At 46.5% G+C, this 12,805-nt stretch overlaps 2 protein-coding genes across 10 annotated transcripts in view; one reads left to right on the forward strand and one right to left on the reverse strand.

Annotated features, from left to right (window-relative positions):
- Nucleotides 1-3,578, reverse strand: part of LOC120955060 (transient receptor potential protein) — an 11,673-nt gene extending 8,095 nt beyond the window's left edge. The window contains exons 1-5 of the mRNA XM_040375541.2: nucleotides 2,335-3,578; nucleotides 1,274-1,418; nucleotides 1,027-1,122; nucleotides 784-926; nucleotides 350-551 (exon numbers count right to left, since the gene is read on the reverse strand). Of these exons, the coding sequence (XP_040231475.2) occupies nucleotides 350-551; nucleotides 784-926; nucleotides 1,027-1,122; nucleotides 1,274-1,418; nucleotides 2,335-2,552 (804 nt within the window). The 5' untranslated portion in view covers nucleotides 2,553-3,578. The remainder of the gene's footprint in view (nucleotides 1-349; nucleotides 552-783; nucleotides 927-1,026; nucleotides 1,123-1,273; nucleotides 1,419-2,334) is intronic.
- Nucleotides 1-12,805, forward strand: part of LOC120961686 (uncharacterized) — a 395,308-nt gene that overhangs the window by 372,948 nt on the left and 9,555 nt on the right. Inside the window, exon 1 of one of the 9 annotated variants that reach the window (XM_049606944.1) lies at nucleotides 11,938-12,273. The exons of 2 other annotated variants lie outside the window; for them this stretch is intronic. The gene's annotated coding sequence lies outside the window, so the exon portion shown is untranslated. Of the gene's footprint in view, nucleotides 1-11,937; nucleotides 12,274-12,296; nucleotides 12,793-12,805 lie in introns of those variants that run through there. 6 more of the 9 variants (XM_040362378.2, XM_040362543.2, XM_049606787.1 and 3 more) reach the window with 6 other exon arrangements.

Here is a 12,805-nt window from a genome sequence, read left to right on the forward strand (position 1 = left end):
AGAGAGAGAGAGAGAGAAGGGTTAAAGTGGCGCTCCAGTTGGACTTGGTGCGAGTTAGTGATGGAATAACCACTCATTAGCGAGAGCTAACTCAGACTTGATGAGTTGGAATGGTGAGTTACATCTTAAAATCACTCTTCATGAGTTAGCCATCACAAAGATGTCATCTCCACATGCCGAGTTAACTCTCGCGTGAGTTGCTAAACTCATGAATGATTAAAATCGCTGTGAGTTACTATTCGGCGCGGAAAGTTTATTCACAAATGCGTTGAAAACAATTATTCATGACTCATTCCACTCATTCCGAGTCACAATGCACATCACTGCGTACGTGTGAGGCGAAACTTACCGTGTACTCGGCACGGAACTCCGTCTCCATGCGGCTGAGGCGCCGCAGCTCCCACGACAGATGGAACGCGGTCGAGATGGGATCCTTCGAGCTGAGCGCTATCAGCGAGCTGGACGAGAGCGCCTTGTACGCGTTGATGCGCGACTGCGAGTGGCGGAGCGAGTCCTGCTCGCTCGAGGTAACACACTCGTCGCAGCCGCACCTGCCGGAGAGAGTAGAATGGAATAGCGTTACAGCACTGCTGCCAAAGCTCACAAACGCGCGAGCAGTGGGAGTGCGTGGGCAATAATTAATTTGCAGCCCCAGATTTGCAACGCGAGCAAAAGTGGCCCTGCAGTTCTCAGAAATCACGGGACACAGTAAATCATGCACCACCTACACCTGCCCGAGTGGACAATTTACCTCCACCGCGACACCAAAACCGAAAAACCTACCGAACATCATGCGGCATGGGCAGGGTGGCACCGCGGTCGAGCAGAATTTTGAGTATCTCGTAGTTGTTTTTATGTGCCGCCAGTATCAGCGGCGTAATGTCGGCGGTAAAGGACGACGAGGACCGGTCGACCGCTTCCCAGCTCTGCAGATCCGCAGAGAAAGAGCAGGTGGAAGTGTGAAAAGAAACGGAGTGTTAGCGATTGCAAACGCACGGCTTAGTGCTGGTCGTGCCGAGTGCTTACGTAGGGTTCGCCCGGTACATGGTTTTCCTCCTCCCACAGCAGCAGCGTCTCGACCGCCTCCACGTACTCCTCCTTGATGGCGTGCAGCAGTGCATCCTGAGGGCGAACGGAAAGCATTAGCAACCAGGACAGGTTCGCCCAAACCCCTTTTCCAAGCCCTTCATGCGGCACACGACGTGCCGAGATTATCGGTGCGGGAGATTACTCTCCATCCGCCTGGCCAAGCGCACCTTACCAACCTACCTACCTTGACTTTGATACCTTCGCGTAGCAGCAGATTGATCAGCTCGATGTTCTCATTTTCGATGGCCGCTATCAGGGCGGAGCGGTTGAGCGGGTCCACACAGTTGATGTCGAACTCTTCCGGGTGCTCCTTGTTTTCCTGGATGATTCTGTTCGAGCACAGGGGAATTCAAGGCAAAGGGAGGAAAAGAGTGAGAGTGGGAGGGGAATTACTTAATCTCCTCGGGGCACATTGAACTATTGCTATTATTTCAGTGCCTGTTTTGTTGCTTCTTTAAATAATCAACAACGATATGGAAGAACTGTTGGGCCATGATGGGAGCCTTCCCTTACCCTTAACCTTAACTTATTTTAAGCGAGCTAGAGGGGGTGCAAGAGGGGAAGGGTATGGAAGTTCCGAAGGTCTCCTGTATGGTTATCGTGTGTCCAATTCCGGTCGCGCCATTAATGTGGTACGCGGACACCACGAGGCTTTACGTAACTGGGGGAGTTTTGAAAAGCACCGCAGCAACGACGGAAACTTGTACGGGCTCCATTGTGTGTAGCAGAGGCAGTAGGGGTTCCTTTTTTTGTATTTTGAGAGTGAGTTGAACGTGAGTTCTTAACGATTAGACAGTTTAAAGCTGACAAGCAGCACTAAATATAATTAGCGCGACGATACGGCGAGGGCCGGCTTGGTTAGAATATGATACTCGCGGGGCGGAAGTTTGAAGTGTGTTAGGTCCTCTATGGAGAAGGCGAGTGTATCTTGAGTTTGGAGATTGAGCCTGTTTTCTAGGCAAAGCCTGTGCATAGCAGCAGTTTGTCGTGACAGTTGAGAGTGCAAGCGGCAATTGATCGCTTGGGGGCATTTATCGGGGGCTGACAGGTTTGATTGGAAGATGCAGCTGTTGATGGTGAAAGTGTCCAAGCGTCCTTGCGTCCGGACCTTTCCAGAGGCTATCCATGCACTGGAGCACACACACTCAAACACTTACACACACACACATACACTACCACTGCACCCGAAAGTGGATTAGCAGGCCCCGGGCATCGCCGCCAACCAGCGCGCGGGTCAACCATTACCTTCTTACGGTTGCGCAATCGCCCCGTTCCGCGGTGAGCAGGAAGCGCTTCTCCGTCTTGGTCAGCACGATGTCCTGGATGTCGAGGTCAAACTCGGACGCGGCGCTCTTCATCGACCGGAGCGTTGAGGGATGATCGTCCACCGGCTCGGTGGTGCCGTCCTCGAGCGACACCGCCGAGTTGACGAGGTTCTCCCGCGACTCGGTCGCCTTCTTCATCGTGCGATTGTTGTGACGCGCCCCCACCCCACACTCACACACACACACCAACACCTGCACACAGCCACACACACACGGTAGAGACTTAAGTAACGTGCCCGCACCCGAGAGGTCCCAACAGCAACACTGACGGCCACTTCACATTCACATCCTCGGGACCATCCGTCCCGCACCGAGCCGACGGTTAGACTGACGCGTGGGGGTACTCGCCTCGACGATGGTCCTGCCTGTGTGTGGCCCCAAAAAATGGCGAGATCGAGCGCGCACACCGATCGGGAGCGGTTTCGAATTTGGATTTTCGTTTCCTTTAATTTAATTAAACGCAACGCAACGGTGTGCGTGTGCGGGGCACTTTGTTTGATTCGATTTCGATTCGCCCGTGGAACAACCGTGGATCGATCGACCGAAAAGCGAACAAGCAAGCAATTTATTAAAAAAAAAAAAGCACTGCAAGAAACACACACACACCCCGGCAGCTGTTTCCGTTGCCCCCGTCCCACCCCTTGCTGCAACGGGGCACCGGGGACCGCAACGGTCCTGCTGGTCCTCACTGCTCCGAAAAAACGTCCTCTGCAGTAGCCGCAGCAGTAGCAGCAGCAGCACCTTGCGCACCGGTCAAGACGTTACACGAAAGTGGCCAACGCGCGCCCGGTTGCGACCGTCGCGTCCTCAGCGGGCTTCGGGGGGCATTTAATTAAATTAGCAAAATTATGTCAATATTGATGATGTAACACTAGGCCGCCACATACGGCGAGGGCTGCCGCTTCACTGCGTGCTCTCCCTGCCTGCCCTGGCCGTCTACGCACACTCCGCACTTAGGCTTCCGGGCTGGCTGGGCGTGTTCTCAAGACCTTTTTTTTCTCTCTCTCGAAGGGAGGGACATTGCAGAGGACGACACTGTTTTGAAGGGTCCTCGGAAGCGAGCCCCCGTTCCCTGAAGTTGCCCGGCTCGATCTCGGCTGCACGGTCACGTGTTGTCGTACGCCTTTAAGTGCGTGTGTGTGTGTGTGTGTGTGTGGTGTTTTTTGAATAAACTTAATTACAGGTCTTTTGGAGCTAAAGACGACGAGCGCGTCCTGCCGCGTCTTGTGTCGACCGGTGTCAGTTCCGATCAAAATCCACCACCCTCCGGTGCAACCGATGTACCGATAAAAAGGCGAGAGAGCAAGGGCAATAAAATAATCCAATAGTAGCCAGCTTTGCACACCTATTGGATTGGATGTATATCTCGCGGCCGGTATCGCTCGCAGGTACGTACAGTGGTGGCAAAGAAGACGCTAGAGTTTTCGCCGAGCAACCGAGCCTTTTGCGACAGTTGCAGCTGGTCGAGTGGAACTGAAAGCCTAAAGCGGGACTTTGCTGTCCCTCCGCCCGTAGCGATTATACTGGACGCCGAGGACAGGCAAGGCTACACCGACGTGACGCCTTTGGCGAGGATAGGCTGCAGGATTAAGACCTGCCGGTGTGGGGCACTGTTGGGTCTGTTGGTTTGGTAGAGCTTCCGTTTTCTTTCTTTTTTTTTTTCGTTTTTTGAGACCGCCCAACTGCAACCGTCATGGTACGCTGGTGGGAACGGAGCAAAAAGGTAGGCCTTTGACTGTGGAGTAAAACGTGCGCTGCACCACATGATCTAACAATCGCTAGACCAGATCGATGAAGCTATAGGTGCACCCTGCACAGTATGGCACACGATTTCAGGGCTAACTTCTGCGTCACTTTGCACGGATTAGGCCGGTACAACTTATGCAACAAAATGATATTCATCTTCCCAGGACTGGGACTTTTGTTGTGTGCTCGGTAATGCAATCAAGCGGCTCATCACTCAGGTTCTAACACTTCCGCTTTCTACATCACCGTACTGTCAATAACGTCTAGTTATATCTAGACCGATTCTAGGCAGATTGGAGCAAAGAGAAAACCTAGGCAGAATGATGCTCGTTTTTGAAATAGCCTTCATGGAGAGTAACCAGCTAAGCGCCTGTACCTGTAGAGGCTCCGAAGAGGACATGCTCAACAAGGTTGTATGATGCAAAATGAAAGCCAATATTTTTACAGCTGATGCGATTTGCAACCGCATAACTAGCTCTGCATTCATTCATTCATTACTCCATAAATAGGGGTTTTAGATGATATTATTGACATGTTCAGCTAGTTGTTGATTCGTTCGAGCAAACATAACCTGGAGCGGCTTGAACGGCACTCGTACTAGGCAGTCAGGTGGGTGTTAGCGGGGCTCCACACGTTGCGGGCTAACTATAGCTATAGTCTTTTTCAACTGAGTCAATTTTGGTTTTCCATCCGACTGGCAGCCTCTAGTAAACAAAGTTCTTTCCCTTGGTAAATGTCCATATTGTATGTATTCAATAAAAATATAAGTAAAAATGAGCTCGATTTATTTATTTTTTCCAACGTTGTAAAAATGGCCGAAAAAGCATCCAGAACATTACATGCAACACATCTAAACATTCGATGCATGCTGCAATGAAACGATGAATGCCGTTTCATCTAACTGTCAAAATGATCCCACGGTTTTCGCGCGAATGTTCTGGATGCTTCGATCGATATTGAATAAGCCACAAAGCATCCTAATGTACTTGAAATCAATCCATTCTTATGAAGATTCCGGATCCGATTCTGGAGTGGATTCCGATTCTGGAGCCGGTTCGGGAGCCGATTCCGATTCCAGAGCCGATTCGGATTCCCATACCGGATCCGATTCCAATTCCGGAAATTGATTCCGGACTTACTATGCGGATGTACGATTCCACATAAATTCGGAGCAGGCCGGCATCGACTCCGACCAAAACTTCACTTCTTTCATCACCAGATCGGACGAAATAAAAAATATGTTCATCTTACCGTGCAACCAGACATCCCGCCAAGAGGCGTCGCGCCGTGAAGAGGAAATGAGAAAGCTCTCCTCCGAGCGAGGAAGTTCCACTGGTTGAGTATTCCACCAACAGATGTCGCCACTAGCTTTTTGCTATTTTTGGAATGCATGAGTCGTTTGCCGTTTGCCGACGGCAAACGACTCATGCATTCTAAAAATAGCAAAAAAGCTGGTGGCGCTCTCTGTTGGTGGGATATCCCAACTTTCATATCGCTTGGAGGAGATCTTTCTCATTTCCTCTGTACTGTTGTATGGTTTCGCATTGAAGTTATGCATCGCTAGAACTAGAACGGCGATACGATTGTTTAAATACTAAACTCCATTAGTCACCAACAGATCTGAAGCAAGTGAGATTTCAATAATGATCGTTGGTGTTGATACCCACGTATCTAACCACACGACCTTTCATATAGATTTTTGCTCGGCTATATAGGCTATATAGAAGGCTATATAGGTTATGATAAGATGAAACTTGCCGAAACACATTGCAAGAAAGGAGGATAGCAATATAATAATCAGTTCTAATACGCCATCTATTGATCAAACCAATGAAGCTGTTGAGCTTTCATTTTTTTTCTATGGATATTCCATTTTCCAGTCGGGGAAAGTGATTGTCCACTCTATCATGCCGCGATCCCCTCCCCTCCCGGTGCTTTGGATGAGGATGCGCTACAAGTTAAGCCAGCAATTCTACCGATAAGGTAGCGGAAATCGATCGTGCGTGTACGCGCGTTCGGGGGTGCGTTCTCGCGTACGCGCGTGCATGCGTGCGTGCGCGTGTGTGTGTGTGCGTGCGGGAACCCCAAAACTGTTTGATTCTGATGCGTGCATTGTCACCGGCTGCGTCTACACACTCCATGCAATCTCAGAAAACGCACTGTACGCCGCCCGGTCGATTACCGCTACCTAGGAGACAATACAACCATTTAATTGGCACCACCATCTTTGCGACCGGTTCTGCTGTTGGGGGTATTAAAAAGACAAACGATCGAAGCAAACGTGCATGTGATATGTTACACATTTCTTTCCAATTCCGCTTCTGGTTTGGTTTATTACGGTGCGCGTATGATACTGCACCTGTCCGTCCAGAATCTGGTGGCTTGTTGGTTTTGAGTCGGTATCATGACGCCGTGCGACCGGCACTGCCTTGGAATGGGCTCGGATCGGTAGGTTCATGTTTTGGTCGAGTGCATTCCGTGCATTTGTCGCGTCACAGCGGTAGCCCGGCAGCAACAAAGTCAAGACAAACTCTTACCCGGGTGTGGACTGCTATGCTAAGTTCTTTTTATTATTATTGGCGTAATAGCCAACGCGATCATGCCGGCCTTTTCAGGACTTGAGTACCACGTAGCCGGAGCCGGTGACTAACCCCTTGCTACGGCGGATGGTTCATACGCGATTAGAACCCACGACGGGCATGCAGATGTGCGGAATGATGGCGGTGCCGCGGGCCCGCTCCTATCCAGTGTGCAACTTGCATACTGCATACGCAGCAGGCAGGGGGAAAGATGCACCTCCACTATAAAAAAAAGGAGGGAGGGAGGAGGGAGGAGGGAGGAGGGAGGAGGGAGGAGGGAGGAGGGAGGAGGGAGGAGGGAGGAGGGAGGAGGGAGGAGGGAGGAGGGAGGAGGGAGGAGGGAGGAGGGAGGAGGGAGGAGGGAGGAGGGAGGAGGGAGGAGGGAGGAGGGAGGAGGGAGGAGGGAGGAGGGAGGAGGGAGGAGGGAGGAGGGCCTCATCAGCAGCGGCACGAAATAAAATAAACCATCAATACACCGATAACACTTTCTTCCGCATCGTCAAGGTCACACACGAATAAATAAATGCTAACACCCACCAATTACAATACACAATCGCAATGTACATATACACCAACGCATACACACCATCAGCTGTCGGCGAAAGGCACGGGCTGAAGCGCAAGTATAAGGCAAGGCAGGGAGGGGAAGGGAGTTAGAGGAAGAGGAGGAGGAAGGAATGGGCGCCAATATTTTTGAATTTTTCGGCCGTTTTTTTTTTGCTCCACCGCCTGAAATAGTTCATCCATTCCTTCAACAGATGGCGCTCGTTCCGCACCTAAAAACTGCAATAAATACGCTGGCTATCGTAGTTTTGGCTGAAGTCTAGCGTATTTTTTGCGTATTTTTTGACACAAAACGACGCAAAAAACTACGCAGAAAACTGCTCAAAGTTGCGCAGCGGGCGGTCACATGAGGCCTTTCTGAAGTGTTGGTCGGAAAATTGTACTAGGGAATTTAACCCAACAAATGATTGGGACACTCTAGCAGCAATCGAACACGATATCGGACATGAAAAATATATGGGGTTTTACATGTTTGATGTGATAACCCATTAATCGAACATGTGAACCCAAGTGCCACAAATCTACTAAACGACCACTAAACGCCCTCTAAACAACTCAAGCTCTCTACCTAAACGGAATATAGAAAGACTTCGTTTAGCAGACGGCAAACGACTCATGCATTCTAAAAATAGCAAAAAAGCTGATGGCGCTATCTGTTTGTGGGATACCATACCCAACCAGTGGAGCGCGCTTCCGCTTGGAGGAGAGCTTTCTCATTTCCTCTGTACTGTTGTGTGGTTTCGCATTGAAGTTATGCATCGCTAGAACTAGAACGGCGATATGATTGTTTAAATACTAATTTCCAATGTAAATATCAACCCACCAGGCACTGAAGCAAGTGAGATTTGAGTAATTGTCGTTGGTGTTGGTGATACCCACGTATCTTGACCACACGACCCGACCATTCATATAGAATTTCGCTCGGAAAGTTAGAAGGCTATATAACTGTATAGAGCCGTCTAACTTTCCGAGCAAAATACTACAACCACAATTACTCAACTTTCACTTACTTTAGTGCATGATGAGTTTACATTGGAATTTAGTATTTAAACAATCATATCGCCGTTCTAGTTCTAGCGATGCATAACTTCAATGCGAAACCACACACACTCTGTACTGTTGTGTGGTTTCGCATTGAAGTTATGCATCGCTAGAACTAGAACGGCGATACGATTGTTTAAAAACTAAACTCCAATGTAAAACTATCAGATCTGAAGCAAGTGAGATTTCAATAATGATCGTTGGTGTTGATACCCACGTATCTGACCACACGACCATTCATATAGATTTTTGCTCAGAAAGTTAGAAGGTTTATAGATCATGATAAGATGAAACTTGCCGAAACACATTGCAAGAAAAGGATAGCAATATAATGATGAGTTGTAATACGCCATCTATTGATCAAACCAATGAAGCTGTGGAGCTTTCATTTTTTTTCTATGGATATTCAATTTTCCATAGAAAATCCACAGATTAAGAAAGTCGTTAAAGCTTAAAGTAGCTTTTGCGTGTACATTTACCTCTCCATAAATTTAATGTATCATGCTGAAGATCACACCGGCTCACTCACCGTGAATGTCATTAGTTTGGTAAAACATTACACAGATTTTTATCAAAAGCAGCATCAGCCACCAAAAACTCGCAACTATTTAAAATTATTCCAAAACAACACAACCGATCGTTTTCGCTGCCTGCGAGACCGCTGCCTCTGCGCTGTCAGGCCACCACGGTGATAGCGCCAGAGTGGCCAGATTATTTTGGCGGTTTTCGGTAGGCACATCAAAATTATATCGGTAGTTTTCAGTAGCTGTATTAATACACGATGCGCAATCTCAGATTGCGCATATATTCGTTTTATCAAAACATAAGTCATTTCGCGTAGCCAACCCTGAGCTATAAACGTTATTTCCATACAATTTCAGATTGCGCCAAGATTGCGCATAAATTTTCAAGATTATACAGGCGGTCCCCGAGATACACGGTACCTCTTATACGCGGATTCGGAGATACGCGGTTTTAGAAATCTGACAGTTATTTGAGCAAATTGTACTGATTTGACACATCCATTGTGAAATACCAAATAATTTCCGTATTGATCGAATGTAAAATACCATTTCAAACAGTTGAAAACTGTACAATTCATTAGAAACATATGAAATAATTAATTTGGTGGCTAAAACCACCCCCTACTTGCAAAATTGCACGAAAATTAGTGATATTTTGGCTGGAAATCACAAGATTCGACTTACGCGGAAATTCGAGATACGCGGTATTTTGCGGCCGATTTCGGTCCCCATTAACCGTGTATCTCGGGGACTGCCTGTATGTGCGAGAGCGTTTCTACATACACCGAGAAAGCAGCTGAGAGATGGCTGTGAGAGAATTGACAACCGGTTTCTCACGTTGGTGTGTGTAGAAGCTCTGAAAAGCGCCGAGATGAGACTTTTAAAATGATGCTGAAAAAATCCATTTTAATCGCTAAAATGAAGTCAAAAAGTTTCTTTTACTTTTTAATAATATATCTACGATTATTAGACGGCAAAAATTCACACTCCCTACCAGCATTAAACGGCTTTGAAGGCATTCAGAAGGCATTTAAAGCCTTAGTCGCCTTAGAAGGCGAATAAAGATTTCAACCGAAACTTTCACGGCTGAAACGGGATCTCTTCGAAATCTTTCAACTTTTTGATTCAACTAGAACAGATAACTTGCCACCTTGAAAGCTTGTTTATATGCTGGTTTTGCACCCTCACTAATGTAACTGCCAACTAGAGTAGTGACAACGCTTTTGGTTCCGAACCGAGAAAGCGTGTGTTCAAATCCTAATTTTTATGATCTTTTTTTTGTGTTCATTTCTTTTTAAATTAATATTTTCTTGCTATAATTAGAACAAACCAAATTTATGTAAAGCGAAATTTTAAAAACACCTTTTAAAAAACATAATAATGACTATGTTTACCCTTCATAATCAGGATGGGAGAAATATGTATCTCATTTCTCCTTTTACTAAAGTTATCGAAATAAGTTTGATGTATTAATACCTTTCAACGAGTTGGTCTTTAACAACCGAATAATGCAGACCATATTTAATAAAGTGAAATAGCTCAGAGCTTAACGCAAGGGAACATAACACGTAAATCGTGCTATCGAATCTCACGCACATATCTGGGAACACTACAACAGCGCAGTGCTGAAGACGCTTGTAAGGTTTTCTTTTGACAGTTGCAATTTCAAATTTCAAATTAAAAGCGAAATTTTTCATTGACATATTTCAAAGGCATTTAATTACAGTCTTTCCCCGAGTTACGCGACACTCGAGTTACGCGAATTCGAGTTACGCGAATTTTTATTTTTGACAGTTCAGATGTCAAATCAGTACAATTTTCTCCATCAATTGTCAAATGAAAAATAATTACCGATAAATAACCAAATTTTCTACACCAATTGCATCAAATAAGTATTAAATTACATAAATGAACTAAATTCAATCAAAAATTATGATAAATAAAGTATATTTTTGCTGTAACATGGATATTCGACTTAGAGAGCGGTACTTGTTCCGACGCAATGCGTTGCGATTTTGCCAAAATGTATGGGATTTGACAGACGCATGCGTTAACGACGCACGACGCAGCGTCAAAGTAGAAAAATTTCTATTTCGACGCACGTCGTGATGCGTCTGTCAAAATGGTTTAACCATATCGGGTGAAAATCGATATTTTTTCACGTTAAATTGTTTCGAGCGCAGTTTTGCGTGTAATTGGACTGCTAAATAATTTTATTAACAAAACAAAATAAATGTAGAGAAAGTAACTTCGTAATTGCTGCAAAACAGGTGTGTGCGGGTCAGTACGCAATATGCAATAAAACAGCGAAAACATGCTTTGCACTGTTTTGAGCAGAACTGGAAATGATTTTACAGTTATAATTTAACATTATAATCACATAAGAACCTATAAATAAGAGGCATTATTGCTGTTTGTTGATGTTTTTCTTTGTAAAATGTGTTGACATATCCATGCAGAACGCAGCGAACAGATACCAGCGTGCGTCACGCAATGCGTTGCGATACGCTGCGTCGAAACAAGTACCAAGCCCTTACGCGAAAATCCGAGTTACGCGAATGTCTCCGGAACGCATTATTCGCGTAACTCGGGGAAAGACTGTACTGCTAAATGCACTGCTGATCGCCTTCAATTCGCCGGCAAGGCGATTAGAAGGCATTTAACGGAAATTTGCGGGTAGGGCGGTTAATCGATTTCCATGGATAATGGTCCAAGAAATGTCAAATTCATATAAAATTGTAAAATTTACTGGTTTTACTAAAAATTCTCCTTAAACCAATCAATTTATCACTGATAGAATATTTTTTGAATCAATAACAATAGACTTAACAATTGTTTTTCATCAAAAATGAAATTAAAAAATATCACTAGACTCTAGATAGCTCCACAACACATGTTTTTACAAAGCTGATCATGATGATAAAAAATCGGTAAATAGTTATTTCTGGTCACTCTGGACAGCGCCCGCATGACAGCTGAAACGATAAAAGCAACGGCGTTTTTTGTGTGTTTTTTTTTCTTCAAACGACTCGTCATCCCGCTCTCGCAACCGTGCGATGCGCATGTGATCATTATTTCCCCCACCGTGCGGCGGCCCGTTACCAATCCACACACCGTGCGCTGCACCCGTGCGTCGCATGCCTGCCGGTCGTTTCGGCCCTACCCTACCCATTGCAAACATGACCGTACGGTGGGCCCCTGGCCTGGCCGTACGATTGTTCGCCGCGCTGGGGCTAGTTGCTTTGTGACGGCCCGGTAGGGCGATCGGAAAAATCGAACCGAAAGCGTGCGTGCGCGTATGTGTGAGTGTGTGAGTGTTCCGTTGCCGTAACCGTAATGTGAGGTTTCCCCTGTTTTTGGTCGCTCCCTCCATCTCGCTCCCACTCGCCTGTGCTGTGCATGATTGTATGACTAATTGTTTCTCTGTTTGGTTTTTTTTTTGTTGTTTTTGAAAATAATAAAATTCTCGGCTCCGTCGTTGTAACTGCCCGTGCGTGTATGTGCTTAAGCTTGTCGTACGTACGCTTGTGCACCAGTGTACGTGCGCTGGCTTGTGGCTGCCGCACACAGCCGTCGAGCCGCGCATTATTCATTCGAATACGCCCCCCCCCCCTCCGTCCACTGTGGGTATGTGGGTGAAATTCGTAGAAATGTATTCATCAGCTAGCGAACTTGCAGCGTGTGTGGCTGTGTGGGGAATTTGTTGAAAAGCGCAAATTTGTCGCTCTGAGGCTTCCTGTGCTGGGAAAGGAAAATAGTGATGCAAATAAAATTCCTTTCAACAACACAACAACAACAACAACAAAAAATACAAAAATCCTAACGGTGTGTGCGTGTGTGTGTGTGTTTTCTTTCGTCACCATGTGATTGTTCCGTGACGACTCAGGAATGCAACCGGAATGCATTTTAAGGAGCGTGCAATAGGTGTGTGTGTGTG

Source organism: Anopheles coluzzii, chromosome X, assembly GCF_943734685.1.
Source record: "Anopheles coluzzii chromosome X, AcolN3, whole genome shotgun sequence".
NCBI classification, from domain to species: domain Eukaryota; kingdom Metazoa; phylum Arthropoda; class Insecta; order Diptera; family Culicidae; genus Anopheles; species Anopheles coluzzii.